Genomic DNA, 22,867 nt, shown 5'->3' with positions numbered 1-22,867 from the left:
ACTCATGACCCCAGCGCTGTGATGCAGAAGTGCTAACCACTAGGCCACTGTGCTGCCCCATAAGAAATAATAGACACTAAAACCATAAACATGAATGTCAGCACTCCATTTTCTTTAAGCCGCATGTGGTTGTGTGTTGTGCCATGGACGGAGGTAATTATACAGATTATTGATCTGTACGGTAAACGCGGAGTTAGTACAGACACGCGCTGACCATGAATGTTCCTAGTTCTATCTTTGCTGCAATCAGCATTAACCATACAGAGCAATGGTCTCTTAGATTGTTTCAGTCAACGCTGCACTCCCCGGGCACCCACATGGAACACAATACAACCATATCCTTATAACTCATGCACCATCCGTACTAGTAACAGCACAAAAAGTGGCATGAATAGATGTAACAAATTATGTAAAAAAAATATATAAAAAGCGCTATTAGTGTAGTAGAAAGAATAATGCACCTTTGCTGTGAGGCCTTATACTAAAGGTACATAATATAATACACTTCTTACACTACTATTCTGTGAGGATAGCTGAGAACTTGCAGCACACACTAATTAAAAGTTTCTGACACGTGGCTCTACAGGAATTGTATAAATTAAAAAAAAAAAAAAAAAAAAGGAGCAGCGTTAATGAAATGTGATTATTCACCAAGGAACTTTAACTGTGACTTGTACTGCCTCTGTCTGACCATGTGTTATGTCTGGCAATGCCGGCTTGGCATTGCACGCTCAGTTGACTATTGCAGTTTCTATGGTTTCTGGATCTCAGTTGTTGTGGCATATTAACCCTTTCAAATGCCTTGTTTCAGCAGTGAAAAGGTGCAAAAGATGTGTGTGTGGGATCACAACTTTTTTTTATTTATTTTTTTATAGTGCATTTACAACTACACAATTACACACAATAGGCAACAATTTCAAAACACTTACTAAAACGTTCAGAATGTAAAAATCGCTAAACCGTCATTTGCAAAACCTAGCCTGTAAAATATATAAGACTTGAATGGGAAGCTAGTGCCATCCCTGGTAACAAGTGGTACTGCAGCTGAATTCCTTTTTCTGCAGCAACGATTATAGGCACTTGGGGATACCAGATACGTTATCCGGGGCTAAGCACTTACAGACTAAATGAAAGCAGGTAACACCACTGTAAATACAGCCTCTCCAACCCTTTATCTTATTTAAATAATCGTTTCTGCAAAACAAAATCTAATTTTTGCATATTCTTTTCCAGCCCCACAGAGGTCACCATTCTTAGCCCATGTTCTTCCATGTAAAACCACATAATTAATCATTAGTGTTTTTGGCTCATTATTGTGACAGCTAACAGGGACATCACAGCACTGTGTGCAATATCTGTGGTAAGAAACTACAACTCCCATCGGCAGTTACATACATGCATCCAAAAGCAGCACTAAGCAGTATCTGTCTCTCTTCTGTTACATCGACACCAAGCTGCTGGTAGTCTGGCTGCATGAACGGCTGTCTGAATATAAAACACAGTTGCAGAGAAGGTAACACAAAATGGAGTTTAATGGAGGAACGGGTTGGCCAGACATACCCAAATATGCATAGAAGTGTCTGATATACAGAGCAACCAAACGTAACAATATTACTTCACAAAAGTACAGGCACTGCTGCATTTTTACATCCAATTGTAAGCGTCCATCATCTACATTTAATTGTTTAATGCGTATATGTCCGCATAAGAGTGACAGCCGTTTTGTGGGCTGCACCAATATTCATGAGAGTAAAGTGCATCTACTAGAAACTGCGGACATTACTGACACATACATGACTTTGTTCCTCACTGCGTCCAGCAGACAGGAGCACTTTAAGACAAGTAACCCGGTGCACAGCCCACTTGCGGTTACAATGTTATTGACAAGACCAGCTTGAGGACGTGCCAACATTCTCCCTTCCAGACAACAAACGTGATATTGACCTAGTCTCTGAAGTTGGAGGCCACCTGTGCCTTATAAAATTGCTGAAGGACAAAGGAGATGTATATCTGCCTTACATTCTTTCAATGCAAATAGCAATCTTTTAGAAAAGAAAAAGACATTTTCATACAAAGTAACGTGACCATAAACATGAATTGTGGTGCTGCCCGACAGACATTTATCAGTAAAAAAAAAAAAAAGAGCTCTAACTTTACAGTGTATGAGGTTTAAATACTGTAGTCCTTTTCCCTTTAAGTGGTGATGTAAAGTAATGAGATGCAGAACGAGTGGGTCATGGGAACATAACAATCAATTAGAGCAGTTGGATCAAACGGCCGGAGCCCAGAGGCCAGGTCATAAAACTTATCAATTGGTCCCATCAAGAAGTACTGGGATAAGTTGAGCAGTGAAGCAAGACTCATGACGGCTGCATGTACATTTCCATCATAATCCACTTCCCGCAAGACTAACCTCAAAATTCTTTTTCTATTTGCTTACAGTTTATTTGCTCTAATAACTTTTTGTGGCTTTTGGTTTTGCAAACATTTTACCTAGCACCAAATTCGATTGACCTTTACATAGGATGAAAGTTAAAACAGAGCCACCTAGACATGTTGATTTTACATTTAACCCTTTCCCAAAGTAGCAGAACCCTGTTCTCAAACTCTTCACTAGTACCTCTCGTCTTAGCAGGCACCAAATGAACTTTATTTGACCCTCACAGGCCACTCTTGAACTCGACCCCCTACCTCCTCCAAATCACAGTAACCCCCTACCTCCTCCAAATCACAGTAACCCCCTACCTCCTCCAAATCACAGTAACCCCCTACCTCCTCCAAATCACAGTAACCCCCTACCACCTCCAAATCACAGTAACGTGTCATAGCAACAAGCAGCTGGTGAAAGAGAGAACTTTCCTGGTGTCACACTGTTGGCACAATGTAAAAGGACAAAATGCACCGGACAGTGATACACACATGAATACACGGTGCTAATATATGTTCAGGCATCAATTTAATAATGTCTGGTCCTCTTTAAAAACAATATATGTTTATAGAACATTCTTGCTGTGTGAAACAAGATTTGTTCTATTGTTCATGTTAAATTGGCCACTAAAAAGTACTGTACCATTGGGGGCAAAATGCCATATAGTTCAGTTAATCAGCCAATATGGCAGCTTTCACTCACATTAATGAAAGGTGATTATACAGATAAATTAAGATTATTTGTATTGTACTGACCACTGAGTACTACCTGTGAACACAATGTGTCTGATCTGAATAAGGACTGGGTTGACCAGTGGTGGTGTTGCTGTTCATTCTATAAAGAGCATGTGTGTGTGAGGACTGACGCTGTAGGTACCTGGGAGACCCACTGCAGCTGTGTGTGCCACGCGCTCAGCAAGGTGTCATAGAACTCCGTCAGCTGCCGGTCCAGGGACATCTCACTCTGGCAAAGTTCCTGCCACACCGACACCAGCTGCACCTAATGGTAAGGACAGAAATGACAACCAAGTTAGGATATAACAGAAATCTAAACCAGATCTATTATTAAAAGATAACTACACCCCATAGCCATATTTCCCAGCAACTCCCTTCTTCTACTCTAAGGTCCAAAGTTCAAAACCTATTCACCTGGTCCCTGCAACTCCTCCTGGCTAACGGCCGGGATAGGTCTCAAAGAGGCAAGTAATAGGTTGGTAGATGTTAAATGGAAGCTGCTGGGCCATCTAAACAGCTCCATCGGCATCCAAACAACCAATACCCTGCGCGTTTGCTTTCCAAATCCTCCGGCTGTAAGCTAGGAAGGGAGTTACAAGTTACCAACTCCTCTGGCTGTAAGCTAGGAAGGAGTTACGAGTTACCAACTCCTCCGGCTGTAAGCTAGTAAGGGAGTAACGAGTTACCAACTCCTCCGGCTGTAAGCTAGGAAGGAGATACGAAGTTACCAACTCCTCTGGCTGTAAGCTAGGAAGGAGATACGAGTTACCAACTCCTCCGGCTGTAAGCTAGGAAGGAGATACGAGTTACCAACTCCTCTGGCTGTAAGCTAGGAAGGAGATACGAGTTACCAACTCCTCTGGCTGTAAGCTAGGAAGGAGATACGAGTTACCAACTCCTCTGGCTGTAAGCTAGGAAGGGAGTTACTAGTTACCAACTCCTCTGGCTGTAAGCTAGGAAGGAGATACGAGTTACCAACTCCTGCGGCTGTAAGCTAGGAAGGGAGTTACTAGTTACCAACTCCTCTGGCTGTAAGCTAGGAAGGGAGTTACTAGTTACCAACTCCTCTGGCTGTAAGCTAGGAAGGAGATACGAGTTACCAACTCCTTTGGCTGTAAGCTAGGAAGGGAGTTACTAGTTACCAACTCCTCTGGCTGTAAGCTAGGAAGGAGATACGAGTTACCAACTCCTGCGGCTGTAAGCTAGGAAGGGAGTTACTAGTTACCAACTCCTCTGGCTGTAAGCTAGGAAGGAGATACGAGTTACCAACTCCTCTGGCTGTAAGCTAGGAAGGGAGTTACTAGTTACCAACTCCTCTGGCTGTAAGCTAGGAAGGAGATACGAGTTACCAACTCCTCTGGCTGTAAGCTAGGAAGGAGATACGAGTTACCAACTCCTCCGGCTGTAAGCTAGGAAGGAAGTTACTAGTTACCAACTCCTCTGGCTGTAAGCTAGGAAGGAGATACGAGTTACCAACTCGTCCGGCTGTAAGCTAGGAAGGGAGTTACTAGTTACCAACGCCTCTGGCTGTAAGCTAGGAAGGAGATACGAGTTACCAACTCGTCCGGCTGTAAGCTAGGAAGGGAGTTACTAGTTACCAACGCCTCCGGCTGTAAGCTAGGAAGGAGATACGAGTTACCAGTACTAATGGGGACCTCCTGAACTGCACAGGTCCTGTGTATGGGACCTTCCCAGTTCTTCTAGTTTGGGGACTGTGAAGGTGAAGTTCTCCTTTAAACTAAGCACACTTTCATAACAGGTAGGATATAGGGGGAATTAAATGGTTTAAGCATATACATTAAATGGGGTAGGAGCACCAAATAAATAGATGGTGCAATGTGGCCTATAATGGGACAAGGGCGCAATGTAATAGGACTCTAAACCCCACAGACCAGCAGTGCAGTCCTTGTTATTGTGGAAGGGTATACTACAGCAGTCCTGTACAAGACCTTTCCATCAACACGTTACTGCTAGCAAACACACCGACAGGGCTTTTTGTTATATTACATTGTTCTGTACAGTACAGATGTTTACAGCCGTATCTTCTGCTCCTGCTACAGGGCAGGTGTAAATGCCGTATGATAGTGATGACCAACATGGCATTGTCAGTTTATTACCCTTCACGCATGTGTATCCGTAGCCAGCACATACCACCTGTACGCTTTGAAGACTTATTTTCAATAATCACTGTATGGACTATACCCATTGAAGATTTATTTATTTATATTAAAATAATAGATGAAATTTAAAAACAAACCTCAAATATATGGATTATTTAAAAAAATAATTATATTCAAATAGGAGTCATGTCAATGTTTTTTTGCTTAGTTAGTTGGTTTGTTTTTATTTTGTTACCAGTTGTTGTTTTAAGTTTTGATCATATAAAAGTTATATGCGTTCTGATGAATTAAGTGTAAATGTAATAAATATAGTGCTATTGCTCCTAAAAAAAATAGTTCACCCTGTGTGTGTCTGCCCTTACGGAAAGTCTGCCCTCTTTAGACAGAGCGTATTTCTACCCCGATAATAACGTATCTTAGGAAGTGTGTGAATTTGAATACGATTGGAACTACGCAAAAGTTGGTACTCTTTTTAAACACGGAAATCATGTGATTTCGCGTTCTGATTTGAATCCAGTGTTTTTGGACTGTGATAAAAAAAAATTATAATGGCAATTCGATTCAATGGACATTCTTCTGCTTTATAATGAAAGAGGTTTCAAATTACCGGCAATAAATGAAATAATAATGAATTTGTTTTGAGTGGAATAAAAAAGGGGAAATTATTCTTCCGATTAATGATGGGTGTTGGCTCTACGGCCAGAGGGTTCAATTCTGCACAATTCTGATACAATAGAAGTAAGATTTGAAACTGTGCAAATACATTTTTAAATGGTGAAATATCTGAACATAACACAAACTACTCTTATTATTATTATTGACTATTAATTATTAGTAGGTTTCTGCTATACTGCACTCATATTGGAATGCCTACATGTTCTATCTTGGCTGTTACGGAATTCTTCACCCTATTGGACTGCATTCAAGAGCGTTAGGTCATGTTCTTACCACACAGGAAAGGAAATGTACCCAGTGTTTTATAGAGAATCTTGGTTGTGAAACATGGATAAGAGGAGCTTTCAGAGTTACCGGCAATGGTATGAAACCCTTTTAAATGATGTCCACCTTAGCAATGAAACGGTCACAGTAACAGCACACACCTCTGCATTTGGCACGGAGGTGAGATGCGTCACCGAGGCTTCCTTTGCTATGGTACTGTACAGTTGTACTGAAGACTTAGAGGTTACACCACACCTCCAAAAAACTGGGCCACTTTCCTAGTCGAGCAAAAGAACACTGCATGTCACTGCTGATAAGGGTAACCAGCAAGAGCCAGTTATCCCACACTGCGCAGGGCTGATGACCATTCTTTGTTGCAGTAATCTTAATCAAATTATGATGCAACTGTTAGTAATAGGTAGATGGAATAGGTGTTGTCCAAGATCTGACTTTTTGTTACAATTAGGCAACACAGCCATGATAATAAGGGACATACTACTAAGAAATGACATATGTATAGGACTAAAGTATATTCATGTCTAAGAGATGCCTACAAGTTTTGGTTTGGTAATGTCAAGCAAGTTTCACTTTTCACAATAAATTGGCCTCAGTTCTATTTAAAGTGTAATTGTCACCAACACACTGGAGGCAGCCATTTTTCTGGTGGAACCTAGCATACTGAGAAGCCTATTAATTGACTACGAACCAATGACATCAATGAGGTCCATTCAATCCACAGAACAGCTTAAAGGGTTCAATATTAATAAACTAGGAACACAGAGGTGAACGAAAATTTCAAGAGACAAATCATCAATGCCATGAAATATCCTAGGGAACTACGTACAGCTGGCAACTCTGTACATTAAAATGTTCCTACAACTTGGCATAAGTTAAGTGATATTATATTTGTGCTGCAACTAAATGCAAGCTATAGTCCTCTGTTATCATCCATTCCAGACCCGTCACTCTGCAGTGTCCTTCAATAGGCAATATGTATTTTCAATTTAGTAGTTCTTTAAGCCTAAGAGGGAGATGTACTAAAGCTTTTAAAAAGGAAAAGCGGAGCAGCCAATGAGATTATCTAGTGCATTCTAGACAATGAAAACTAGAATCTACATCAACTTTTCCTTTTTAGAAATCTATCAAAAAGTTTTCAAAGCCTGCAGTAGTGTTAGTCTATCATAAAATATCTATCTCTGTAGATAGAGTGATTTTACTACATAAACACTGTGCTATTGTGTAAAACATAATATCAAAGCCCAGGAACATATTTGTAACTATGTCTGCAGACTCTAATCAGTCTTTGGTGAAATAAAAATGTAAGTAAAGCTAAGTGTATTGGAACATAGAGTTCAACCACTAAAAGATGAAGATGGTTGGTGATATCATTCAACATTAAACAATACATTTAATTATCATCATCATCATCAACATTTATTTATATAGCGCCAGCAAACTCCGTAGCGCTTTACAATTACCAGTAGTCTTTAAGGGCTGGTTCTTTTTAATCTGTTTTACAAGCGGTGCATTAGGAAACACTGACCATAAGCCTACCATTTGTATGGTGGAGGATAACTAGGGATAATTGATACCTATACCGTGCCTCCCAAGCTCACACTAACACACGCTAGAGACCACTGAGGCAGCAACACAACATCTCTATCTTACAGAGTGATCGGGGGGAGAGGGGGGCACAATCATCAAGGGGGTCAGTTAATCCTAGGGAATTATCTTATGGCTTTGCTGCAGATTGTTAATGTGAAGTATTGTAAGAAGCTACTTTATGTCAGGATGCCAAAGCAAATACCAGATGGCATATCTGCAGTTACCGACAGTTAAAGGGTGGAGGGTGGTTAAATGATTGATTTATTACTATTGTTTACATATTTCTATAGCGTCAATCAGAGAAAACAGAGAACACTCAACCACGGACATCAGCCCCTGCCCCACTGGAGCGTACGGTCTATATTCCCTAACACACACACGGGTCCATTCTGTCACAGCCAATTAACCTACCAGTGTGATTTGGACTAACGGAGAAAACCGGAGCGCCCGGAGGAAACCCACACAAACACAGGGAGAGCATACAAACTCCATGCAGATAGGGCCCTGGTTGGAATCTAACCCATGACCCCAGCGCTGAGAAGCAGCAATGCTAACCAGTCTGCTGCTCCAGATGAAGAAGAATAGAAATCTAGGTGAAGATGGATGCAGGAAGAAAGTAAATCATTTCATTTCGTATTTGTACCTTGTGACATTTGTAATAGTACGCCAGCAACTGCGGCATCCTGTCAATTTCGCTGAATACCTTCACGAACATTTTAGCCTGGTCTGTGAGAGTAAGAGAGACAGTGGGAGAAACAAGAGTACAGTTATCATCAACATGTAGACACTTTGATTGTGAATAATAAGATAATAAACAAATTAAACAGGTAACAAAACTGGAGGAAAAACATTTGTTGTATTTTTGGATACTTTGGGGCATATTCAATTAGCCGCGATGCGGAGGAACATCACGGCTGCGCACGTTGTAAGTTTTATGAACTGTACAAAGTGTCATTTTTTTGTCATAAGGTTATATTTGTAATACATTCACAAGCGGATTTCAGGTTTTACAATATAACAGTTTCACATTACTAGATGACATATCTCCTTGAAGTGGGAAGGGGAACATTGTCCTTTGATACTATTTAAACAATGAGTCTTGGTGAGGAGGGGGGGAAGGCTAAATGCACTGTTCCCAAGCTGCTAGCGAGTTATCCCCTGAATCTAACTAGACAAACAGGCTCCTTCAGATTTCAGTGGTCCTCATACATAAAGAATGTGTCATTTGACTTATGTGCAGTAATTGTGTACACAATACACAGCTTAACATAAAAGATCATGAAGAAGTAAAGCAAAAAAATTAAATACATTTCAGAACTGAAAACATCATAAAGATCTTTGGCTAAAGTCACTTCTGCACATGAAGAAAAGTGCTCAAGTGTCAATTTTATTAAGTGCAACAGCACCCCCTAGTGCACAAACAGTGAGATACACTAGGATTGCCCTGATACTCAATAGGAAACATAACACGTGCTACAGTTGCATGCATTCCTCCCATATGCTAAATAATAAGTGTCATACAACAAAGCTGGAGAAGTACTCCCTACAGCTGGGAAATGAGTATTTGCGGCCAGTGGGTGACTATCTGAACAACAACAAAAAGTAAATTATAGCTATAAATAAAATGCAATGACTACTCAACATACTAGGGGGCGATCCCTAAGGCTAATTTACATTGAGATAGGTCCTCGGAGACATAATCATTCCCAATTTTAACAAAAAGGCTATTGCAGTTCCTATTGCATTCATTTGGCACATTCACCAGTGTTTATTGCTTATTTATACGATGTTTATTAGATGGTGGGCTTTATATGCAATTAATGTTAACAGTAAATAAATTATTATATTGTATTTTTTCTACCTTCGGTGTTTGAATGGCTGTGTAAGTGTCAAACTGAACTACATTTGCGCTTCTTCTCTTGAATAATATTCATATAAAATGCTGCATTCCCTAGGTGTTCAAGACACTGTCCTATTCTGGTTCTCATCTTCCTTATCAAACCGCTCCTTCGGGATTCGTTTCTCTGGATCCACTTCCTCTGCGCACTCTCCAACAGCTGGAGTCACACAAGGCTCAGCCCTAAGCACTCAGCTCTTCTCTATCTAGATTTCTCTTGGAAAACTAATAAGTTCCTTTGGATTTCAGTATCACCTCTATATGGATGACGCCCAAATATATCTGTCTGGACCTGTGTTGGGCTGCGTTTCTGAATATCTTTCTCCCATTTCATCCTAAACTCCCTTTCGCCCCCGCAAACTCAATATTCAAAAACTGAGCTAATAATCTTCCCACCAGTCAACAGAAGCTACGTACCAGACATCTCTATTTCTGTTGCTGAGAAACTCGCTGCCTGTCATCCTTGACTCAGAACTGTTACCCAATTCCAATCTATATGCATAGCCTGTAACATACACCGCCAGAATAAGCAGGTATCTCATACAAGACACTGCAAAAACAATATTTATCCAGTTCCCGAACTACCTTCTCAATCTTTCTAGGTTATTTTACACGGGTACCGCCCCTCTACACAATTCACTCAAAGGGCTAGATTTACTAAGCGGGTTTGAAAAAGAGGAGATGTTGCCTATTGCAACCAATCAGATTCTAGCTGTCATTTATTTAGTATATTCCGCATAATGACAGCTAGAATCTAATCGGTTGCTATAGGCAACATCTCAACTTTTTAAACCCGCAGTTTAGTAAATATACCCCAAAATGTCTATGTATTCTCTTTCTATGCTCATACAACCACCCAACCCAAAGGACAATACTGCTGTGTGACTGGATCATAAAGCCCACTAAGCACTTTTTCTTATTGCAATCTGGCTGGACGAAAATGCAATATGTGTCGATTAACCTTGTGTATTAAACTCCTATTTTCCTGTAAATTTTAAACAGGGCCCCCTTACCTCTATGTTAGTGCCCATGTCTTGTTTTATCGCTGTTTGTTCCTAGTTATGATATGCTGCATGCTGGTGTTATATAAGGCAATGGTAATAAATATATAGGATGAATGCACATAATATGAGGAGTCAATGTGTGAAAGGAAAATTGACACTATGTTTGCCATGGGTTTATAAACAGAGAAAACTGTAATCCATTCCCCTTTTAATTCAAGACATAAAACAGGCCATTACTCTCCAACAATCTGTACAACCTATATCCTCCTTAACTCCTATAAATCCAGTGTCAACGGAATACACTCAAACTCTGCACCCAACTGAGGACCTCCTGTGATATCACTACCGCCTCTGTCTTATAATGTAGAGGTTGGAGCAGTAGGAGGACAAGAGCCATCATTCAGCGCTGCACAAACTATCACATTACAAATACAATAAGTCCAGACACCCCAACTGTATCTACCTAATCTACCATACAACAACCACAACACAAACAATGTCACTAGATTCCTCCTTTGCCCGCTCACTTTGGTACTAGAATTCACATTTGTTCACCTCCCTCATTAGTGAAAAATGTGGTGTGTACAGACCCTAAAACAGTGATATACTTCAGGAGCCCCCATGGACTGTCAAAAGGGCCACACATTACCCTTAATCTCAGTAATAACAATGCATTTAATCAATTACCATTATTATTATTACCATTTATTTATATAGCGCCACTAATGCCGCAGTACTGTACAGAGAACTCACTCACATCAGTCCCTGCCCCATTGGAGCTTACAGTCTAAATTCCCTAACACACACACACACACATACAGACACACACACACACACACACACACACAGACTAGGGTCAATTTGTTAGCATCCAATTAACCTACCAGTATGTTTTTGGAGTGTGGGAGGAAACCGGAGCACCCGGCGGAAACCCACCCAAACACGGGATGAACATAAAAACTCCACACAGATAAGGTCATGGTCGGGAATTGAACTCATGTGCCCAGTTCTGCTAGGCAGAAGTGCTAACCACTGAGCCACTGTGCTGCCCTATGAAAGAGATACCTATCTGTAATAACATGACAGCAGGCACGTTAAAAAAGGGATACAAGCTATAAAACAAATTTGGCTATAAAACAAGAATGAGGTTGGGGACGCAAGAGAAGACTCTGAGGGTTGCCCATCACTGCCCTAAAATCTCATGTCCTCAAAATAACAACTTTTCACATGTAAGCGGGCAATCTAACAATAGAGAGGTTCAAACATACAATTTTCACCCCCTAGGAGGTGATCAGCCTCAAATAGTTCACATCCCGTGGTCAGCAACTGATCTTATGCACATAGTTAAAGGGCTGTCACACAGAAAACAGAAAAGTGTGCAGTGAAAGTGGACTTTATATTTGGGTTTTACAACCCCCAGACATTTTTGAATTGCCAAGAACAGCCTTTCCATCCAAGGCTAATGAAAAATTGTGTAGAAGGGTAGATTGGCCACGAACAGGTACAGAGATAAATTGTCTGTCTGCAGCGTTTATGCTCTTAACAGCAGTAAAGCAAATCATTCTTGCAATGGCAAACTGATCCAAGATAAATGCTTGTAAAGAAGACAAGGCAGATTTAGTAGCGGATTATTTTGAGAGATTGAGAGAAATCTTTTTGAGAAACTTGAAACTGAAGATTCGATGCCTTGTGGCTTTCAGGCTATAGCTGTAAAGTGCTACGGAATCTGCTGGCGCTATATAAATAGATGTTGATGGTAGTTGTGGATTTTGTGAATGGTCTTTCATTCCCTGTCCAGGCCCAATTTAAAACTATTGCTGTAGGTTGGCAGGAGATGTTCCTTAATGAGTTGTAAATACAGCCACACATTGCACGAATATTCAAAATCTGAAAAGGCAGCTGCTAAATGACGCTCATGGCTATGCAAATGCAAAGTCTTTCCATGCAGAGTAGAGGAGAAAGAGGAAGGTGTAGACACACAGCAGAGGGGGGGGGGGGGGGCAGATTTTGCAACAGATTTTAGAGTATGCCATTTCAGAAGAGAAGCGGGCAATTGGAAATGACCTCATCTTCAGACATAACAGACTGATTATTATCCTAACACTTTCCCACCCTGTCCACAACAACAGTATTTGTTTTATATTATAACAGTTATATAGTGCCCTACAAATTAAAAAGCACTGTACTGAGAATATTTAATCCTTCACATTAGATCTTGTCCCATTGGATCTTGCAATCTATAATTGCTACCATACGGACACACACTAAGGTTAATTTCTACAGAAGCCAATTAACCTACCATATATGTCTTTACAGTAAGGGAGGAAACCAGAGCACCTGTAGGAAGCCCACACAAGCATGGGGAGAACATACAAATTCCACACGGATAGGGCCCTGGTCGGAAATTGAACCCATGACCCAACAGTACTAACTAGATCCTGAGAATCAGAAGCTCCTCACTGTTCTACGAGTTCCCACACCAAATACCTGTAACTCACATATTCTTCCAACTAAGAAGCCAGGTAAGAGCCCCTACAGGATTGTCCAAGCTATCAATAATGTGGTAGCAGCTAACCTAGTAACCATTATTTCCAGCATTCCCTCAGTAGCTAAATATTTTACGCTTGTGGACCTCTAATTTATTTAGTATTCTAGCTAACCCCAACAGTTTTTTTTTTTTTTTTTATCATCAATTGTTTTTATTGAGATTTTTTAAGTAAATGGAGGGTACAGAAAAAAAAGAGGGAGGGGGAAGGGGGGGGTGGAGTTCGAACACACCAATACAGCATTTGCAAGTTACAGACAGTGTACAATATATAGTATTCAGTCTACTGTGGAACTTTAAACTAACTCACCAGACCTGGTCTAGGTCTTGGAAGACCCAACTTAAACACTCAATCAGGGCGCAACTATTGACAAAGAACCACCATCAGCAGGGGGAGGTGAAGAAGGATTATTTACTGGAGCCCCACCCCCGTCAGTCACGTAGACATGCCATTCAAACCATTTCATCAAAGGGGAAGATGGTCTCATTGAATAAGGGACATCTAGTGTTTCCATTTCAAACGCATACTGGACTTTGGTAATTACCTTTGACAGAGAGGGGGGGAGCGGTGCTCTCCATGCCTGGGCTATGGCGGCTCTGGCGGCAATAAGTATATGATTAAACACATAACAGGCCTGTCTCGGGACATGAGACGGATATACCTGGAGAAGGGCAATCTCGGGGGTCTGAGGAAGATCTAATCTGGTCACTCTCTTAGCTAAGTCAAATACCTGAGCCCAGAAAGAGGGCAAAACCGGGCATGTCCAAAAGATATGAAGCAAATCCCCGACCAACGAGCATTGTCTCCAGCACAGCTTAGACTGGGAGGGCTACATTTTATGAATTCTAGAGGGGGTCAGGTAAAGTCTATTAACTAGCTTGATGAACATTTCAGTGTGGTTTAAACATTTGGACATGCGAAAAGCATTTACATAGACTGCCTGCCACTGGTCCTCTGTGAGGGTTATCTGGAGATCTGATTCCCACTGGAGTTGATTAGAACTCTTGGCTATTGGCTCCGGGGAGGAGAATCCGTACCAGAAGGTGATCCCAGCTCTATTGTTTCCTTTCGTAAGTTTCGAGAGGAGTGGGGCTGGGAGGGCCTGTAGAGTGAGATTATATCTCGAGAGGGAGGATATCCAATGCCTGATTTGTAGATATTTGTAAAAATCTCTCGCAGGTATATGGAATTGGTGTTGAATTTGCGTGAAAGACATCAACCCCTGGTCATCAAATAATGATCCTAGGACTACCATGCCATTCGCTATCCACAGGGACAGATTTACATCCGGGATCAATTTAGCCAAAGCTCTCAATGACAGGTTCTTAGTGGGAAGAGATATGGTAGGTGAGTTCTCAATCAACTTATCCCAGGCCCTCAACGAGTCACTGGCTAGCCGGGACAGGGACCCACAAGGAGGGCGCCACCGTCTAGGCAGCCAGAGTAGATCCTGCAAGGGGAAATGGGGATTGCGAGCCCTTTCCAAATCTACCCATGGCTTTGTATTGGGGGGGGGAGAGACCAGTCTCTAAGCTGGGCCAGAAGGCAAGCCATATGGTATCTAGCCAGGTCTGGGAGAGCAAGATCGCCTCTTTGTCTAGTTAAAGACATACGAACACTAGCTATGCGTGGAGGTTTGTTCTTCCAAATGTATGAGCACATGATAGAGTGTAACTTGTCAAGTATAGGTTTTGGTAAGTGCAATGGTAACGTACAGAACAGATACATTAGCTTCGGCAAAATCATCATCTTAAAGGCCGCCAGCCTACCTAGCCAGGAGACCTCGCCGCACATCCATGACTTAGTCAAGGTAAGTATTAGGGAAATCAGAGACACAAAGTTAAGGTCTACAATGTTGTTTATCGAGGGAGTAATCTGAATACCCAAATAATGGAGCGCCTCAGACTTCCAAGAGTAAGGGAAGAGAGCCCTAAGACTCGACACTTTAGATGGCAGAAGATTGATAGGTAACGCATCAGATTTAGTGGTATTCAATTTATAGTAAGATGCCCCACTAAATTTATCAAGTATAACATGGACGGGCGGCAGCGAGGTCTCCGGGTCAGTTACAAATAGTAAGATGTCATCTGCAAAAAAGACACAGCTTGTGGACCGTCTGGTTGACTGTAACCCCAGGAAAGGACTTGGCCTGTCTAATAGCTTGGGCTAGAGGCTCTATTGCTAAAATGAAAATTAGGGGCGAAAGGGGGCACCCTTGTCTGGTGCCATTCGAATTCTTAAAATGATCAGAGAGAAAACCATTACGGAGTACTCTAGCCGTGGGGTCACTATAAAGGGCCATGATCCCGTTCAAAAATCTATCTTTCAGCCCAAAGCGGAGAAGGACCTGCTGCATAAACCCCCAGTGCAACCTATCGAAGGCCTTTTCTGCGTCGAGAGAGAGAATTACTAGCTCACCCTAACAGTTTTTATGCATTCACATACAGTCAACAATACACCTAGAGCAGGGGCATATATCTAAATTTTGCTTTGAGGGGGGGGGGCAGTTTATCTCTATTGGGGCACTCTGATTGGTGTATAGCTCCAACCATTCACCAATCAGGAGTGTGTGGACCTTTACTACACCGACAGGTGAATGGACGGTGTCATACCTAGTAACTCTGCAGCCAGATACTGCATGACCACGCTGAGAAGTAGAGGATGCTGCCCAGCCGCCCCTGTCCCTGGAGTAGAATACCACAGAACTATTGTGAAAGTCCTGCCCTCTTTTTCCAGATCTTGTAGAAAGATGTGGATGATTTTGTCAATTCCAAAGGATTTGTGCCCCACCCTACCTCACAGCTTCCTTCTCCAGTTGAGTAGAGTGGTTGTGAATGCATTCAAGTCACCTCTCACCTCACCACAGATGGATCCTAAAAACATACCACTACACAATACTAAAATTATTTTCTATGCTGATGGGTCTTGCCTAAGAAATGAAGGTGGTGTCCTTGTTTCTGGTTATGCCGTTTGTCCCCAGCACAAAGTAGTCAGGAGTGGCTACCTACCTCAATCTACTCAGCAGACGTGTCAGAGCGTAAGGTCTTCAGCTGTTTTAGAGTATGGTGAGCTCTAGAAACAATCAGACTACTTTACGTCTGGAGGCCTACTTACTGATTGAAATGGTCCTTTTGTAGACCAGTTACTAGATGCTATGGTCTAAGATAGCCATCATCAAAAGTGCAGCTCACACCTCTCTTACAAGAAAATAATTTGGCAGGCTAAGATTCTGCTAAGATAATGGCACTGTCTGGGGTCTTGTAATAGAACACACATTTGTTGGCAGTTCAGCCCAATTCTATTTAAGCTACTTTAGAGGATCTTGCAGTACAAAACCCCTTTAGTCTGGAAAGGCTACATTTCGGGCTTTAGGTTGTAAATTGCAACCTGACATTCTCTGGAAATCACCAGTCACCTGGTGGCTCCAAAGATCCTATTTCCGCAGTTTCCAACAATTTGCCTGTGTTCGCCCTGGGATGGCACACTTGTGCAAACGAAGGATGATTTATTCTATAAAGGCAGGACTGGTTTGTACGGGGATTCACATGTGGTATTGTCAGACGTATCCGATATGTCAGGCTAACCACGTTGGAAAGTCTCAAAAGACACAAGCGACACAATCTCCGCCTTGACGCCCATTTGTAAGTCTTCAAATTGATTTCATCCAAGTACCTTTGAATAGGTTTTGGTAATTGTTTGTATGTACTTAGCAGGCACAAGAGTTTATAGCTAGGTGCGGGATATTGTCAGGAATAAACATAGATAGGGGTAAGCAGTTCACAAGACTAGTAACAAGAGAAACATCTAAAGCTCTAGGAATATAGAAATAAGAAATATCTTGACATGTGCAAAAAGCAGGGTGCAAATTTCCTGATGCATAGTCTATGGGTCTAATGAGCATGTGATCGATCACTTACAGATAGACTGTACTGAACTCTCATGAAATATTAATGGGGAGACCTATGAGATTTCCATAATCTCCGCCAGTATCTTTGCCTGCTCGTAACTTGTTCTGGACTACTGTAATCTCTAATCAAAAGTGTCAAGTCTTTCCACGTACAGGTCAGTGAGACTAAAGGAAAGGAAACGTATCAGCTGTTTTACACAGAGCTTAGAGACGAACACAACTCATTTCACAAAGACTACAGCGCTTCACTCAAACAAGTCTTCTGTACCAAGTGTGTGATGAATCTAAACACTGGTGTTTTGACTCAGGGGTCTATCCAATTAACCCTTTCAGTGTTAAGGATGAGTGGGACTTGTCATGCACATGAAAAGTGCCAAGTAAATATAATTTGTCTAGCTTTGCAAAAGGAAAATGAAGAGTAATAACCACACTCTACACTTAAGAGTTCAAATAAGTGTAATGCTATAAAAAGAGAAGGGACCTATAAGTGTTAACGGAATGATAAGGGTTAAACTGAACAAGTACTATTTCTTTTAAAGGTAGAATGTAATACATGCATATGCATTCACCAACAATGACTGTGCTGACATCGTGACTCTTCCAAGACATAAATTGGTGCACATGCGATCAGCATGTCAGTGTTAACATCTGCATACACGCATTGATATTAAATAATAATTGATGAAACACCGTACAGTTATGGGCAACACGGTGGCTAAGTGGTTAGCTCTTCTGCCTTACAGCGCTGGGGTCAGGAGCTCAATTCCTGACCATGGCCTTATCTGTGTGGAGTTTGTATGTTCTCCCAGTGTTTGCTCCGGGTGCTCCGGTTTCCTCCCACACTCCAAAAACATACTGGTAGGTTAATTGTCTGCTATCAAATTGACCTTAGTCTCTCTGTCTGTCTGAGTGTGTATGTTAGGGAATTTAGACTGTAAGCTCCAATGGGGCAGGGACTGATGTGAATGAGTTCTCTGTACAGCGCTGCGGAATCAGTGGCGCTATATAAATAACTGATGATGATTGATATGTTGAGTGAGATCACATGTGCAATTACAACATAGCACACACATGAACATGTTAGGGATGCCTTTAGAAGCCAAAGCAAAGAGCTTCATCTCTCTCTGCACCTCTAACGACGATCAATGTGCTCTCTGTATTACAAACACAGAAAGCCACTTAACTACACACAGAAGCAGCTAAAGCAGCACACAAGTATTAACAACAAAGAAAAATTAGCATGCATAATAGCAACAGAGTGAGCAGACACGCAAGTAGTAGCAATGACAAAATAAAAAAAAACAGCAGCACAATGACAGAGAGAGGTGCCCTGACCGACTGTAGCAACTATGAAAAAACACAAGATTTGCAACATACATACAAGTAGTAAGAAGGACTGGAGTGTGTGTTGGTGAAAACCGCACATGGAGATGTGTGAAGAGTGTGTAAGTAACTAACAAGGCTATCCAGAAAGAGTACAACAAGTAGTGAGAGTATACAACACCATCATTTGTCTCTCACTTCAGTTCTCAAGAGAACAGATGTGTTGTGTTTAATACAAGTTCTGCAAGGTGTCATTTGTTTGTTCTTTGTATTTGTCCTGCAAAGTAATATTTTCGTGTACTGTGCATCTCTCTCTTTTTTTTTTTTCAATGCAGGCTAAAGTTTAAGACTGTACTACACAAGTCCATATTTGTTGTAAAGGTATATAACCCCTGCAATGAAGGTTTCAGAGGGAGAGTTATCTTAAAATGGCACGGGGTCTCTATGTCACAATGCTCTATGATGAATCCATCTGTACTTTGGCTTTTAATAAAGAAACCACTGATCACTCAACATTCTAAACGTCTCATGTGGTTCATTTTCACGGCAGCCTGCAAGTTATTGCTGACAGACCTGTACCAGTACCTGTAGGAGAGAGGCTTCTAAATCACTGCCATCCTTCTATGCTATTAATAAATGGCAGTTCAGGCTTCAATGAAGTCAGAGACGCCATTTAATATATAGTAAGCAGTCAGGGGTGGTTAAACATTTTTCTTTATCTTCATTCTTTAACCAATGAGTAACCTCCTCCAACTCATCTAAGAGTCATTATCTATTCAAGCAAGGAATAAATGGTTAATTTGCATTAGCAGTTTCTCAAGTTGTGTTCCAAAAAGAACACAGCTCAGAAAATGTATTTGGGAAATTACATAGCACACAGGTCCACTGATCTCTATCCTGCGCCCCCTCTGCAGCTCACCGTGATGCACACCCTACTTTCTTGCAGCAATCACTGAGCCATGAATATCGCTACAGGCCATGTGGGCAGCAGAAGCTGCGCGGCATATGAATCAAGTGAATCTCTGTTCTACTTCCCCAACGGGTTTCTAAAGTTGTTTACGATTTAGAACACAGCTAGAGAAACCGCTCGTGTGGGTGAGTTCTTAGGAGATGTCATCAGAGTAACATTACTAACTGCATAACCTAAACTAAGTTGTTACTAGCTGTATTGGAAAATCTGTAAAAACATAATTACAAAGACATTTAATTTGTCTAAATGAATATAAAGTGAAAAAATGTGTGTGCGTCTGGTCCATAAATTGTAGTTATTAACATAAGTTTTAGCCCTTAACATATGGTATTTTAATGGAAAAACATGTAAGCCACAATAAACATACTGTTTTCTTACCTGTAGATTGACTATTGAAAGCTGCAACTATCTGGGGGCTGCACATAGCTTCCAATCGATTCTTTAGAGCCTCCAGGTACACACATTTCTCTGAGTAATCTGGAGTATCCACCAGCATTGCAAGACTTACCTGCATGCTGGTCAGCTTCTCAGAAATTACAGTGATGTTCTGTTAAAGAGAAATCATTTAATATATCTGAAATTCTTAATTTCACCTCACACAAACGTCAAATTATATTATATGCTTCATAGAGGCATTTTCACAGACTGTTTAACCTGATATAGCAGCCAAGGACCAGATGTGTTCCAGGCTTCAATTAGAATCAAGTTGCTTGTATGCAGTAATACTTATATCCAAGTGTGTTTTGAGTTCATGGACAGTGTGTATTCCATCATGGAACACACACTAAAAGAACTATGTGACATATGTGGGCAGAGTGTTAGGGGCAGCACGGTGGCTAAGTGGTTAGCAATTCTGCCTCACAGTGCTGGAGTCATGAGTTCAATTCCTGACCATGGCCTTATCTGTGTGGAGTTTGTATGTTCTCCCCGTGTTTGCGTGGGTTTCCTCTGGTTTCCTCCCACACTCCAACATACTGATAGGTTAATTGGCTGCTATCAAAATTGACCCTAGTGAGTGTGTGTGTGTGTGTGTGTGTGTGTGTTAGGGAATTTAGACTGTAAGCTCCAATGGGGCAGGGACTGATGTGAATGAGTTCTCTGTACAGCGCTGCGGAATCAGTGGCGCTATATAAATGATGATGATGATGTACAAATATACAGAATCGGGCAAGCGCCAAGTGCAAAACATGATAATGACCCTACCTGTGATTTAAGGGTTTCCTCAATGTCTGCACTAAGCGTACTCCACTTATCAGCTTCCTGAAGGGACTCTGCAGCCAGCTGCATGCGAGACTTTACTTTATCCATCTCCACTAGGACCTGGACAGGGAACAGTCATGTCAGGAGAAACAAAAATAGTTTCTGCCTGAATCTGTATTTGTGACGTAGCTGCTCACCTGCATAGACTGCGCTGTATCCTGCTCAAACTTCTTGATGTCTTCTTTAACAAGAATCATTTGCTCCTTCAAAAAAGTGGCTTCCTGCTTCAGAGCCTCCACGTCACGGAGCACCCTCGGCATGTTCTGCAGGGCCTGGTGGCTACTCTCTGTGTGAAAACATGACTGTCACTCACGCACTTCCACACAAATAAGAAGGAGATTTCTTTGAGTAAAATCAAATCCTTAATACCTTCAACCGAGTTGTTCACCTCCTGGATAAATAACTGCAGTTTCATCACTAAGGTTGCAGCATGTGCATCCACTTTCCCTGGGGCATCTTTCTGCACAGACTTAAATGCAGTATTCACCCACTCCTTCACCTCAAAGTCATCCGCTAGAAACCTCGAGAAGTCCATTGTACATGAATGGCCTGTGGAGAAAGCAAGCACACATAACGTGCAAAAACAGGGAAGATTGCACCTCATAAATAACACAACATATTGAAATCAAATCTGGAAAGCGAAAAAAAACAAATCATTGTGTCAAGCAATGGCTTATTAAGTCAAGTGTCCAAAACAACACGAATATTGCTATACTTAAGCAGCTTTTTGAATCATGCTGTAATTCTCAAAACATTACCTGCAAGAGTCATTGCTTTAGGTAGCTTAACACAATATACTATACTTTGATCGAAACTGTCATTGACCTATAGCGCACTACTCTATATTTATATTTATATATATATATATATATATATATATATATATATCATAATTCTTATTTTTTTTACAATGAGATAAAGATGATTATCATTAAGTAGATAACATTATTACTGTATGTATTACTGTATAATTTATCAGTGCCAATATCTTATGTCGCACTGCAATTAATTGCACATCTCTAACTAACTAGCTTAAAATAATTACACCATGGAAGACTTACATTAGCCTAAATCACTGGTATACATAAAATTGGAACAATGTACGACTTGATTGCCATGTAGGCTTAAGCAACCTGTGGTGTGAAGGAGTTGTGAAACTACAAGTCCCAGCACACTCTGCTGGGACTTGTAGTTCTCAACAGTTGTTGAGCTACAAGGTGACAGGTATTATAAAATAATTATATTTGTCTGCACAGCGCCCTCTTCTGGATACCTACCGGCAGCGCAGGCCCGCACCGAACACTTCCCCCTACCCACCGGCTCTCAGTAACACAGCCACGGCTACAGTTCCGGGTTGGCCACGGGAACCATGGTGACACGACGCGTGACGTCACTTCTAGGTCCACTCGGTTTACGCGTCCCTCAGAAACATGGACTTGGAACTTTTCGTTCCGAGCTTTGTGTAAGTGGCAGCTGAAGCAGACTAGCTGCACCCTGCACCCATCTGGAGGGGTAGGTTACTTCTAACTAGGAGGTAGACTCTTGCACATTGAAGCAACACGTTTCCAATATCTTGCAACCTTGTTTTTCTATCAAGAAGTATCTTTATTCATCTATGCTGCATATGACTGCAGCGTACATGATCTTCTATTATATAATGTTATGTGTTCTGTGCATCATTCTTAGTAACTATGTAAAATGCAAAACAGGGACATGCTTAGTCATAGCGCAGTGTTCAGGGAACAGGGTTAAATTACCCCACAATGGGGTAAAAATGAAATTCCTGGGGGGTAATGCTGCCGATTCACATGCTGTCAGTTGGATTGTAGACCCCTTTAAATGTGAAATTGCTGTTGTACCAGAAGAGCCTCAAGGGTTGGCAGAGGCACTTCTTGAGCTTCGATGCAATAACGAAGCAGGTATTACATTTAAAAACAAAGCAGATCTGTCATATTTTTGGATGTCAAAAGCTGCAAAGGCATTCAAAATTGCACACGAGGAGGCAGTCAAATAGTTGCTGCCTTTTGCTACAACCTACCTTTGCGAACAAGGATTTTCCACTCTAACGAACATAAAAACAAAGCAGAGAAATCAATTGGACGCTTAAGACTGTATCCAAATTGCTCTGACATCA

General features: G+C 41.4%; 1 protein-coding gene across 1 annotated transcript in view; it reads right to left on the bottom strand.

Moving 5' to 3' along the window:
- The window catches only part of COG7 (component of oligomeric golgi complex 7), a 36,749-nt gene extending 14,586 nt beyond the window's left edge, over positions 1-22,163 (bottom strand). The window contains exons 1-7 of the mRNA XM_075179532.1: positions 22,011-22,163; positions 21,103-21,282; positions 20,871-21,019; positions 20,677-20,793; positions 19,852-20,020; positions 8,470-8,552; positions 3,305-3,427 (exon numbers count right to left, since the gene is read on the bottom strand). Of these exons, the coding sequence (XP_075035633.1) occupies positions 3,305-3,427; positions 8,470-8,552; positions 19,852-20,020; positions 20,677-20,793; positions 20,871-21,019; positions 21,103-21,268 (807 nt within the window). The 5' untranslated portion in view covers positions 21,269-21,282; positions 22,011-22,163. The remainder of the gene's footprint in view (positions 1-3,304; positions 3,428-8,469; positions 8,553-19,851; positions 20,021-20,676; positions 20,794-20,870; positions 21,020-21,102; positions 21,283-22,010) is intronic.
- Between the last annotated feature and the right edge of the window lie 704 nt (positions 22,164-22,867).

The sequence above is a fragment of the Mixophyes fleayi genome, chromosome 7 (assembly GCF_038048845.1).
Source record: "Mixophyes fleayi isolate aMixFle1 chromosome 7, aMixFle1.hap1, whole genome shotgun sequence".
Classification (NCBI taxonomy): domain Eukaryota; kingdom Metazoa; phylum Chordata; class Amphibia; order Anura; family Limnodynastidae; genus Mixophyes; species Mixophyes fleayi.
The sequence above is the reverse complement of the archived record's forward strand: the minus strand, read 5'-3'. Positions and strand labels throughout refer to the sequence as shown.